Source organism: Staurois parvus, unplaced genomic scaffold (assembly GCF_062004578.1).
Source record: "Staurois parvus isolate SC_StPar_1 unplaced genomic scaffold, SC_StPar_1.0 ptg000669l, whole genome shotgun sequence".
Classification (NCBI taxonomy): domain Eukaryota; kingdom Metazoa; phylum Chordata; class Amphibia; order Anura; family Ranidae; genus Staurois; species Staurois parvus.
The window spans coordinates 1,092,847-1,104,937 of record NW_028318465.1 but is presented as its reverse complement, the minus strand read 5'-3'; the positions used below and the strand labels follow the sequence as shown (position 1 = coordinate 1,104,937).

General features: G+C 38.6%; 1 protein-coding gene across 2 annotated transcripts in view; it reads right to left on the bottom strand.

The window, feature by feature from the left end:
* Positions 1-12,091, bottom strand: part of DIP2B (DIP2 acetate--CoA ligase B (putative)) — a 295,019-nt gene that overhangs the window by 21,239 nt on the left and 261,689 nt on the right. For both annotated transcript variants that reach the window (XM_089652038.1, XM_089652039.1), the window contains exons 27-33: positions 10,336-10,457; positions 9,001-9,112; positions 7,854-7,963; positions 7,378-7,508; positions 7,059-7,227; positions 6,397-6,567; positions 3,024-3,085 (exon numbers count right to left, since the gene is read on the bottom strand). In XM_089652038.1, coding sequence (XP_089508164.1) covers positions 3,024-3,085; positions 6,397-6,567; positions 7,059-7,227; positions 7,378-7,508; positions 7,854-7,963; positions 9,001-9,112; positions 10,336-10,457 — 877 coding nt within the window. The remainder of the gene's footprint in view (positions 1-3,023; positions 3,086-6,396; positions 6,568-7,058; positions 7,228-7,377; positions 7,509-7,853; positions 7,964-9,000; positions 9,113-10,335; positions 10,458-12,091) is intronic.

Sequence of the window (12,091 nt, the reverse complement as noted above, 5' to 3'; positions counted from 1 at the left end):
TTCCTCTTGTACCAATTTGTATTATAACTGTTATGTCTACCTTCATTTTGTAAAGTGCTGCATAAACTGTTGGTGCTATATAAATCCTGTATAATAATAATATAGATATACAAGAAGCCAGGGGCTGACTCTTCGCACCAGAGTCCACCTCTAGGATATCACTTTTGGAAGAACTGACACTTTAAAACACACATATATCAGCCTACAAATGAAGCTATCATTATCCCAACATATATATATGTACAGTTTAGTACGAAATAGAGACCAGGATACCAGAAAAGTCCCCTTTCTCTACCAGCTCTAGCAGTGCACTTTGATAGGAAGGTCATTACAACAGACTCTTATCCTGTTGCTTGTCAGGCAGCCAGAAATAGCAGAACTGTCTGAATCACTTGAGGCTTCTGACACAAGTACACTGCCAGTTCCCAGCTAATGGATGAATATTGCATGAATGAGTAAGCGGATCTTTTTGTTAGAAATGGTGACAATCTGGCAACTTTGAAAAGGCATACAAAGTTTTTAAGCCAACCCCAGGTGCAGTACAGTGTGTGGCTGAATCAGAGTGGAGATTCTTTTTACACAAGAACTCCAGAAAGACAGAAAACAGGACAAATGAGGGACACTCTGAGAACAATTATCTGTGTTCCCCTTCCCTGATACACTGTCTGCTTTGCTTACATAGAGCAGAATACGTAAAGGTCATATTTGTTCAACAAATTTGAGCTTTCTGTTCTGTTTTAAACATGCATGACTACAAAATGCATTTTAAAACCTTCCACCTCACTACATTATGGGTAGTCAGCAGTACATTTAAGCCCCCTTTCTGCACCCCATGTTCAAATAACAATCCCACAACATTGGTTGCCAGTGGCATTTTAAACGGCCCCCTTCACACAAAAGCAATTGTTCAACAAATGTGGGCTTTCTGTTCTGTTTTAAACATGCATGACTACAAAATGCATTTTAAAACCTTCCACCTCACTACATTATTGGTGGTCAGCAGTACATTTAAGCCCCCTTTTTGCACCCCATGTTCAAAAAAACAATCCCACAACATTGGTTGCCAGTGGCATTTTAAACGGCCCCTTTCACACAAAAGCAATCCCACAAACATGGTTGTCTGTGTTCCTCTGCTAAAGACAGAAGTATTTAATGAATGGATTCATTCACTAAAATCCTCCTTTGCTCATTCCTCTGTTGTGAGAGGGTGACTCAATTGTAAACAGTACTACACTGTTTATATTTGTAATCATTGTGATTGACTAGCACTGCAATCACAAGGCACAGAGCTGCTCCAATCAGCTCTGTGCTTTTAACCAATGCTGTCTGTTGTCTAAAGTCAGTGCGAGCAGCAACTTGGTGCATAAGGCAGGCGCACACACATGTAAACAATATGGACATTCAAGTATATTCACTCATCCTAACAAATGTACCGACAGGCCGATGCATTACAACAGCTGGTCCTAAAAAGGTTAAAGGGGAACTCCATTAAAAAAGCAAAACAAATATAACATATAAAATTGCTTCGCAAGTCATATTGCAATTTAATGTTATAAAAAAATTACCCTTCCACTGCAATCAATGACTGCTTAAATTTTCTAAAACTGTCCAAAATTCATTGAAATGGCAACCTGCTGGAGGCATTCTGTACACTGTTGTTGTACAGCATGCTCTCAGAAATGTAATTTCCTACTAGTGTAATTGACTGACTGATTTTCTCAGACGCCAGTACAGAGATACAAGTAAACGTTTAGGAAAGCCCTGCAATAGGAGTTTCATTTCCAAGGGGGGATGTTGTTCCCCAAGTACTACTAAAGAGATCTCAATTATGTAACTTTCTTCATTTTAACAATGGGATCTGCTCAAGTGGCGATCATAAACATAGACTCTCCCATTCAGGAATGAGTCTGGAAAGAACACGGTGAAACAAGCTTTTTTTTTTTTTTTTTTATTTAAAAGCAGAAAATGTAGATGTGCAACAAGATTTGCTTAAAGTGTTACTAAACCAAGGACCCTGCGTTCACTATATCTTGTCTCCCACAGTACATGGAAATGCAATTATTTTAGTAAATATAAACTGCCAAATACCTTTACTCATCAGCAGTGTATAGCAGTCTGGTGACTGGTTATAGCTTGCAGGAGGCATTTTCATTCTGCTCTTACTGTCCTATGAGGCTGCATAACCCTGACCCTGTCTGAACAGTGCTGATTGGCACTGCGCTGATTACATGCACCCTCCCAAAGAAAAATAAAACTCTCTAGCAATACACACAAAACTGAACATGTGCAGAGTGACTCCTAGAGCTCTGTACTATCAGCAGATGCATTGGGGACTGTAGAAGGGGAGGATCAGAGAAGACAGGCTCAAAAAGCCTTTTTACAACAATGCAGAAAATTAACCCCTTAGGTTTCACACTGAGTATAACAAACACGTTTTACTTCATATACAGACTGATTTTACTGTTGTGGGTTTAGTAACACTTTAAACCCTTGCAATGTACATTAACCACCCAGAGAGGACAGTTGTTTTTCTTAACAAAAAGGAGTTACATGTTAACAACCTTGTTATTTTGTATCAGTCTGCAAAAAAGAGAGTTACAGGTTAACAATATTTTACAGATTGCACATTTTCATTTGACTACTGATGCTGAGATGTGGAGATGCTGTAGGTAAATCCTTTAATTTAGGAAGCATAGTGGTTCATCCCTTCAAACTTCTAGTGTCACTGTGTATGAACAGTATATACAGACAATACACAGAAATTAATGACACTGTTTTTGAACCCATGACATAGCCAGCTATAAGTACTTACTGTATAAGATCTTATTACAAGTAATAAAACCTCAGTGAACTGTGCTGCCAGTGTAATCATCTCCTTAACCAACTCATAAATCCAGTGCAGCAACTTTCAGAGCCAGCTTGTAAATCACAGACTCCTTCCTAACCTATGAACATGCCTCATCCAGACAGGACCGATATTTGTCAAACAAAACACATCAGTGTTCTATTAAGAAACTACATACCTGTCATGCCGAAGGGATTTGAGATCCACGTACACTGTTGTAGGATCTGGCCCTGAGGTTCCCTGGTAATAAGACCAGAAGGTGTTTGTATAAAAGTCTATTCTAAGGGTATTTACACGCTAGAAATTATAGTAGCTTCATCAAATACATTAGCTATTGTTCACTTTATGAAAATGTGCATTTGTTATATGAGAATCTCCAGAAACATAAAATACATTTCATGTATACAGTGGGTATAGAAAAGAACCCCTCTTTAAAATATTCACATTTTGTTGCTTTGCAGCCGGAAATGAAGACAGACACAGTTTTTGTTTTATCCAGCTGTATTGACTCAGTGCAACTTATAACATCCAAGAGAAAGATATAACACCCACATGTTGGAAAAAGAATACAAAGAAATTCAAAAACAGAATCACTGAGTTGCAAAAAGGATCACCTTCTTCTAAAAATGACTTGTAAACTTAAATCAGGTGTAGCTAATCACTTCTCAATGGCACACAAAGCCATTTGACTTTCAACTGTGATCAGCTCTGCTCATTTTTATTAGCCGAGCATGAAAAGATCTTTCCTGGAGCATTTCAGTCCCCGGTAGTGCAAATGAAGCAAACAATCGACTATGGGTGGCAAGGCACTGCCTGGGATAAAGTTGAGGACAGGCAAAAGTCAGGAGATGGATACAAAACAGTATGTTTATTATTATTATTGTATATACTATTACTAAGAAGTGGAAAGTATTTGATACAACACAGACCCTCCCTGGATCAGGCGTTGCTCCAAACTGGATGAAAGAGCCAGGAGGAAACTGGTCAGAAAGGTTACCAAGAGGACTACAGCAACTCTGAAGTAGTTGCCGGAATTTATGATAAAGAGTGGTCATTGTGTGTATGTGACAACAATATCACAAACTCTCCACAAATGTGGCTTGTATGGAAGGGTTGCAAGAAAAGAGACACTACCCAAAAAAGGTCACATGCAGTCATGAGTGAGCTTTGCCAACATGCACCTTGAGGATTCTGAGGCCACATGGAAAAATGTGTTATGGTCAGATGAGATTAAAATTAAATTACTTGGCCTCAACACTAAACAATGTCTGGTGGAAATCCAATACCACCATCCACATAACACCATTCCTACAGTCAAGCATTGAGTTGATAATATCCTGCTATGGGGGTGTTTCTCTGCAGCAAGGACTGGAGCACTTGTCAGGATAGAAGGACAAAACGATGGAGCAAAATACTGTCAAATTCTTAAGGAAAATCTGCTGCCCTCTACCAGAAAGTTGCCAATGGGAAGAAGACTTACCTTCCAACATGACAATGACCCAAAGCAAACAGCAAACATGACCATACAGTGGTTGAAGGAGAAAAAAGTGAATATCCTTGCCTGGCCTAGTCAGAGCCCTGAATTAAACCCAACTGAAAATCTGTGGAGTGACTTGAAGACTGCAGTCCACAAAAAGTCACCATCAAATTTAACTAAATGTGAGCAGTTCGGCAAAGAAAAGTGAGCAAATATTGCAAAGTCTAGATGTACAAAGTTAGTAGAGACATATCCCAACAGACTAATGGCTGTAATTAAAGCAAAAGGTCGTTCAACAAAATACTGTGATGGGGGGTGATCCTTTTTCTAACCCAGTAATTCTGTTTTTGAATTTAAAAAGAAAAAAAAAAAAATTCTGACATTGTGGTGTTATATCTTTCTCTTGGATGTTATAAGTTGCACTGAATAAATACAGCTGAATAAAACTTAAAATGTGTGTTGTCTTCATTTCAGGCTGCAAAGCAACAAAATGGGATTATTTTAAACGGTGTGATTCTTTTCTATACCCAATGTACATTTGCACTACACATTCAATTCAATTCATACCATTTAAAGGGGTTTTGCATGTTGATTAAAAAAGTATAAATTGTCTTATGCGCTAGAGCAGTCTGCAAGCAGTGTATATCATCGTGCCCCGCCATTATAGTACTGAACCCAATTCCTGAACACACACAACTATCCACTGTGGTTCATAGGAGAAGAAAGCCAACGTAAAACAACAGTTCCTGATAAGAGGCATGTCCCATTTTCTAAGCTGTAGTGACCTAAATACTAAAAGTATAACTAAAGGCAAATTTTTTTTAGGTTTGAATAGTGTAGAATGACTAGAAAACCTGTAAGGATTTTACTGCTGTCTCTGCCACTATTAGGAAGATGCAACCTATTTGTCATGTGTACTATTATCACCAAAAGTAAAAGAAAATCCCAAATTTTCTGCCCCAGAAGGAAAGCTTGCAATGGGTACACTAGTTCTAGTGACCCTTGTAACAACCAGGGATTCCCTCACTTTGGAGGGATTTTCTCTCATGTCCTGTTTTAGCTATAGGACAAGAAGTGACAAGAATTCTTCACAACAGGTCTTTGGTTCTACCTAATAGATACACAATGGAGTGGTAACAAGTGGGAAGGAAAAATTTATGCCCCTGTTGATAGTTCAGGGCAGAAGTTAATTTTTTATCCTATCACAGACAGTAGAACATTTTTAAATGGAACACACTTAACGTAGGTAGAAAGTTCAAAGAGAAGCTGAGGCCTTTTGCTTTACCCAAGGTCCACATCTGTGTGGGTTTGCGGGCCGCATTAGCTCGGGCACAGCAACTCACTCATTTGAATGGGCTGCCGTGCCTGCGTATCCTGCAGAAAAAAGGTTCATACACCATTTTCGAAACGCAGCGGCCAGGAAAAAGCACCATCCAATTTCCTTGTGGTTCCCACACCTGCAAACATGCTGCGGGTTGAGATGAGTGGGGATGCCAAAAGAATGAATGACAGCCCTGTGAGTCTCTACAGAGTAGCATAATTTGGCTGCAGGTGGTTGCGGGAACAGATGCGATTGTCGCACCCGCTCAAGTGTGAACCTAGCCCTTGGGATTAATTGACAAATATATGTAGAAAATTATCTACATCTCCAAACAAATCCTAACCCTAAATCCCCAGATCTTTAAACATACGTTGGTCAATGTCAATCACTATTCTAAATAACAGCCTATTTTAGATTTACTGGTCATTTGTTAAAGAAAAAGTAGACTCTATGCAGTTATTCAGTTTAAACAAATCAATTTGATTGTGACCCCTGTGATTAATGTTTCCTCCCCTCATGTTACCAGGATCAGGAGCTGCCTTTTCACTTGCATGTGAACTTGGCACTTCACCTTGTCCATTCAGACATTATGGCATGCTATAAGAATGCATCTAAAAATACAGACAGGTTTGTGGATCAGAACCCCCCTATTTATTACTAAACAATGTAAGTTTGTTGTTTATTAAAAAACTTAGCATTTGCTAAATTATATATCAGCCAATGACGGGTAATGCCAGCAAACCCACAGCTTACCTGTAAACATATAGCAGTATTTACTCTTGATCCAAAAGTGGTACTGACAGCACGAGGAGAAAGACCAAGATCTTTGAAAAGCTTAGAAAAGGAATATGTGAGAGCAACTCTTGGACGTTCTTCTGCCACCACTACGCAGGTCCGCACATAGGACAAGTTTATTCCTTTTGTCTACAGGAGGTAATAAGGCATAATGTGAAAAAAGGAGCAGGTGAATTCAAAGAAAGAAAGGTACCATATTATTTTATAGTCACTCAAAGTCTAACAATACTCCTACATGGATTATTAAAAAGCAAGCTTTTTTAAGCTTGTCATGTTGATTAACAGTGTTTGCCATACATGTGGACTGCAAATACTGAGTACATACTAAAGGTACTGAAATTTGCCAGAGAAAAGAACTGGACCCCATTTTAGTTCTGAAGGAAGAAAATACTAAAGATATGCACATACTAAGGAATTAATCTGATTGGCCTTTCATATCAGGTATAAATCTGAATAATCGTTACGAAGCAACAAAGGTTGCCTGAGAAAGTACTGCCCCCAAACATCTTAAATAATTTTGCTCAGTATAAGCTGCTTATCATTTTCTCAGCCAACATTAGCATAACTAGGCATGGACATTCAATGTATATTATGGTCTAAAATTATACTTGGGATCTTACCTTTAGCACCTCAATCTGGTTTCCAAGACCCTTAGAGCACATCTCCATTACAGAATAAGAACAGAATGTGTCCCTAATCCTGTACTGACTAACAGCAGATAGCCACAGGCAAAGGTTGGATTCCAACTCCATAGGAGGAATTAATATAGACTGATGACCAGAGTAAACACTGCAGAGATAGCAAAAACATATATTTAAATAATATTATCTTTATGCAGAGATGAATCTACACTTGTTTTAGCCAGAGTACACGGAGGAAATTTATCACTGTATCCAACTGCTAGAACAGTGCACTGAGTTATCCACATCTACAACCAACCTGCAAAGGCACCAAAGTACAAAGCCAAGCCCACAATATGGATCCAGACAAATGGCGATCTGACGTGTGGAGTACAGCTCACACTGCAGCTTTATCGCCCGGCAAAGTGCATTTACAGCTCCATGGGACATCTGCAAGAAAATTGAGGGTTTTAAAGTGACATAGATTATATACTGTATTATATGATTTGGATATTCCTTTACATTCATCAATAAAAAGAAACAATTAGCAAAAGTTTAGCAAAGTTATATATATCAGTCCTTATTTTGTAATAAATCTATTTAGACCATTCATGACATGAAATAACCACCATTCCTGATTATGTTCATGACTGGTTTTGATAAGAGTGACAGAACACTAAATAGCATTATGAGCAGTAACGGTGTACACGCACATTGAAAAAATAAAACAAAAACAAACAGAAAAAAAATTCTTCTCAATGGAATTGCTCTCAGACATTAACATGGTTCACCTACCTTGACCCCTGTGAGCATGCCTGTGGTGCTAACACTGAAATCGAGGTAGGCCAGCATTTCAGGTGTAGGCGGTTTATACATCAGAGGTATTCGCTTTCTGGGCAAATCATCTGGAATTAAATATATGCAGATTTTATTTTCAGCTAAATCTTGTAAAGACACATAAAATTCTGTAGACATTGTTTGCACTAAAAGAGACTCTGACACATTAAGAATAATAAAAGCTCTATCATAGCTTACAGTCATCTCAATATTGTCCTACTGAAGTCTATAAATAATTTTTAACAACATCAGCTTGCACCTGTATACCCCCATTTTGGACTAGAGCATATCCACTATGGGCCTACTGTTTCAGCAATAACTGTTTCATTCATTAACATACCAAAATACGTTTTTTTTAAATAAGGCCTTCTTTTGAAAAGGACTTGAAAAAATTACATTAACCTCTATGAAATCTATAAAGACATAGCCAAAAAAAAAAAAGAAAAGAAAAAAGCTTGATTTTAAAACATGCACTGCTGTACATGAAAATAAAAAAATTATGTATATATATTCTATAACGTGTTGCTAAATATAATGCACTAATTTTTAGGGTTTTTGTTTTAAATAGGAATATTGCAGTCACTGTAAAATCCTTTTAAAGTCCATTGCTACTTACAAAAAGATTGCACAGTGGCAAACAAGAAAACTGTAGGTCAGCCCAGGAGAACCTTTGCCACCACCATTTTAGAGCAAAGCAATACTGGGAAAATTATAAATACATACGGACAGGGAGCTATATCTCCAATAGACTTTAGGAAAATGTTTTTACGATGAGTACAAAAAGCCTAGGCAAAACTACCTTAGGAAGAAGGAAGTCCTGGTCTTATAACACCTGAAGCCCAGGACTGGTGTTGAGGCCCAAGACTTCCTTCTTCTTTCTGCATCTGCTTTTCTCAACATTTTGTCAGTCTCACACTATGGAGATGTCACAAGAGTGCAGCAGCCAAAAAAAAAATCCAGTAAGCTTTTACAAAAGCATTTACAGAGCCTTCAGCAAGCTTGCTGAAGTTTTTAAAGTTAATGGGAGTGCTGTCTCTTTAAATTGCTAGTGGGTTTCAGTACAACTTTTGCATATGTCTCCTGTGTAATAACAATAAATACCCACCTGTTTCTATGATGGTTGGCCATGTTTTCACATCCACCGCTGCTGCCGCATCTTTGGACTTTAGTAATCTCAATAAAGTTTGTGTCGTGAGAATGCAGGAAGCTTTACTAACCTAATACAAAATAGAATTTTCTATTAACATACAAGAACTGGCAATTTAGCTTTCCTTTCTTAACACATTCAAAACAAAAATTAAAATCAAGAGAGTTGAGGAATTATAAAAAAAAAAAAAGAAAAAGAAATAAGAGTCACTATTACCACTACACCACATCAGTCACTTAGGCTCTTAGGCCTAAAGCTGATCTCCACCTTTTGATGTAATTTGCATGGTTCATTTGGTATAAACTGTGTGTAGCTGCAGCTACATATAGCATACCGCACTGTGTTTCGGGAGTGAGATGAGACTTGCACAGTCAAATCCCGGAACATGGTAGTGTCTATCACTGCGGCGCTCAGCCATTCAGAGAAAGCAATGTATTCTATCAATGAAAACAAAGCTTCGTCTGATTGGCTGAGTCAGAGAGGTGGGCTGATGATGTCCAATCAGAGGAAGCTTTGCATTCATTGATATAATAAATCGATGTAAGAACCTCTTTAAGACATTCTGTATATTATGTACATATGATTATGTTTTCTGAAAGTGAGACTACCTTGTACCCAATACCTCTCATGTGGTCAGACACAGAAAAAATGGGCAGCACAGTGGCTAAATGGCTAGCACTTCCGCCTGGCAGTACTAGGATCGTTGGTTCGAATCCCAACCACGGCACCACCTGCCTGGAGTTTGCATGTTCTCCCTGTGCCTGCGGGTACTCTGGTTTCCTCCCACCCTCCAAAGACATGCTGGTAGGTGAATTGGATCCTGTCTAAATTGGCCTTAGTATGTGTATGTATGAATGTGAGTTAGAGACCTTACATTGTATACCCCTTGAGGGTTAGTGACTGATGTGAATGTATAATATATATGTAAAGCGCTGCGTAAATTGACGGCGCTATATAAGTACCTGAAATAAATAAATAAGCCATCTTAAATCTTTTGTGACCATTATGCACAGTGTGACTTGGAGAAAAATATTGTTGCAAGTTATCAAAGGCTCCCTTGGTTAGGTACAGAATATCTTTTTTTTTTCCCTGACAACACAGCTCCTAAAAACCATGTAAAGTGATCAACCGACAAGGTAATTTAAATTGAATGTAATTATATAAATGCATACAAGGCTGATAATAGTTGTACTACGTCAATTGCAAGTCATATCTCAATTTGATGCCATCAATGCTAACAGTTTGATGTACAAAATATAGAATGATGAAAAATATCTGTCAGAAGAAACTTACATCTACAATCATTCGCACTGTAGGTAAGGTTGCTGTGAGGTTCTGAGCGTGTGGAGGCCGGACCGTTACTGGAATGCAGCCAGCATATAAACACCCATAAAATGCTGCAATCAACTCAACTCCTGAAAAGACAAATACGCGTGGCGAAATAGTAAAAACAAATTCACAAGTAAAATCAAATGTGAATGTTGTACACAATTTGAACTCTTTTTTGCATAGGCTTATGAGTTTTACTATCGAAAATCCAGAAGTTCGGAAAAGATTTCTGAAACAATTACTTGGTTCTTAACCTTAGATCGTAAGTTGCTTGAGAGCAGGGACTGATGTGAATGTACAATATATATGTAAAGCGCTATGTAAATTAACAGCGCTATAAAAGTACCTGTAATAAATAAATTAAATAAAAACATGAAGATCTGTTTATCAATCTCTGATTTCTATTCTTTATTAACCTCTCTATACCCTTATGCAAAGTGACAGTGCAGCTCTAACTATAAAACATAAAATAAGTTCACAAATATCTCATCATAAAGTGTTTTGACCGTCCAACCAGGAACAGTCAAAAAGTGTAGTAAAGATAACACTATAAATCGCCACGGCAGGACCTCCAACCGTTTTTGTCAATGGCACCACTCTATTCCGTGTCTTGGTCCCCACTCTGAGCCACACACCACCACGAGACCAAAATCACGACCAGCAGCTTATGGACGGTCAAAACACAGGGTAAGAGGAAGTGTGGAAGTGGAGGTTCTTCCTCTGTGTGTCCTATCATTTTGAGCACCACCAGCTTCGGCTTATTCATTGAGGAACTTCATGGACTGTCAGCTTTTCTCTAACATACTTACACCATTCATTTGGACTCTTATTTGCACTTTGCGATGAGATATTTATGGACTTATTTTATGTTTTATAGTTAGCACTGCACTGACACTTTGTATATTCATTCTTGATTATATTGTCACCTACAATATTGTACTAGCTGCTTTCCTTTAGGACGAGAACTTTGTGCCCTAGTGCGATTATATTTTTGGTCTACTTTATCTTCATTCCCTAGTCATACAATCCTATGACTTCACAACTGACTTGGACCAATATTCAGCAAGTGAAATCAGAACACCTGCCATGCATACTTGTTCTGGCACAGTAATTTAAGACAGAGGATCGGCTGGCATTTTCCAATTGTAGCCTGAAATGGCAGCCTAGTTATTTCTTTAAGGCTGAACTCAAGGCTAAACATTTGAAAACACACATGGATATATGTGGTGTTTTACCTGCAATTGGCTTTGCAACTATTTCCAGCCAGTCCTAATAGTTGCCTGCCTGACAGCAAAGCTGGTGGCCGGACTTTACCCTACTGCAGTGGTGGGCAACCTTTTTTTTCAACTGAGCCAAATCTCGCCAAAACCACGATTGAAATTTATTTTGAGAGCCACATTTTTAAAACTGAAAATACATCCCCCATATAGTAATTCATCCCCCATAGTAATTCATCCCCCATATAGTAATTCATCCCCCCTATAGTAATTCATCCCCCCTATAGTAATTCATTCCCCATATTGTGTCAATTCACTTACCTTTGCTCCGCACGTTCCTCTCGCCGTGTTCCCGCGCCGTTCCGGTCTTCAGGGCGGACTGTGAGAGGAGAGGAGTTCGTCACGCTGCCCCGCCTACATCCTGACAGCCAATGTTTGCCACGCTCAGCGGGCCGGATTAAAAGGTCCGCTGGGCCGTAGTTTGCCCATTGCTGGGCTAGCTG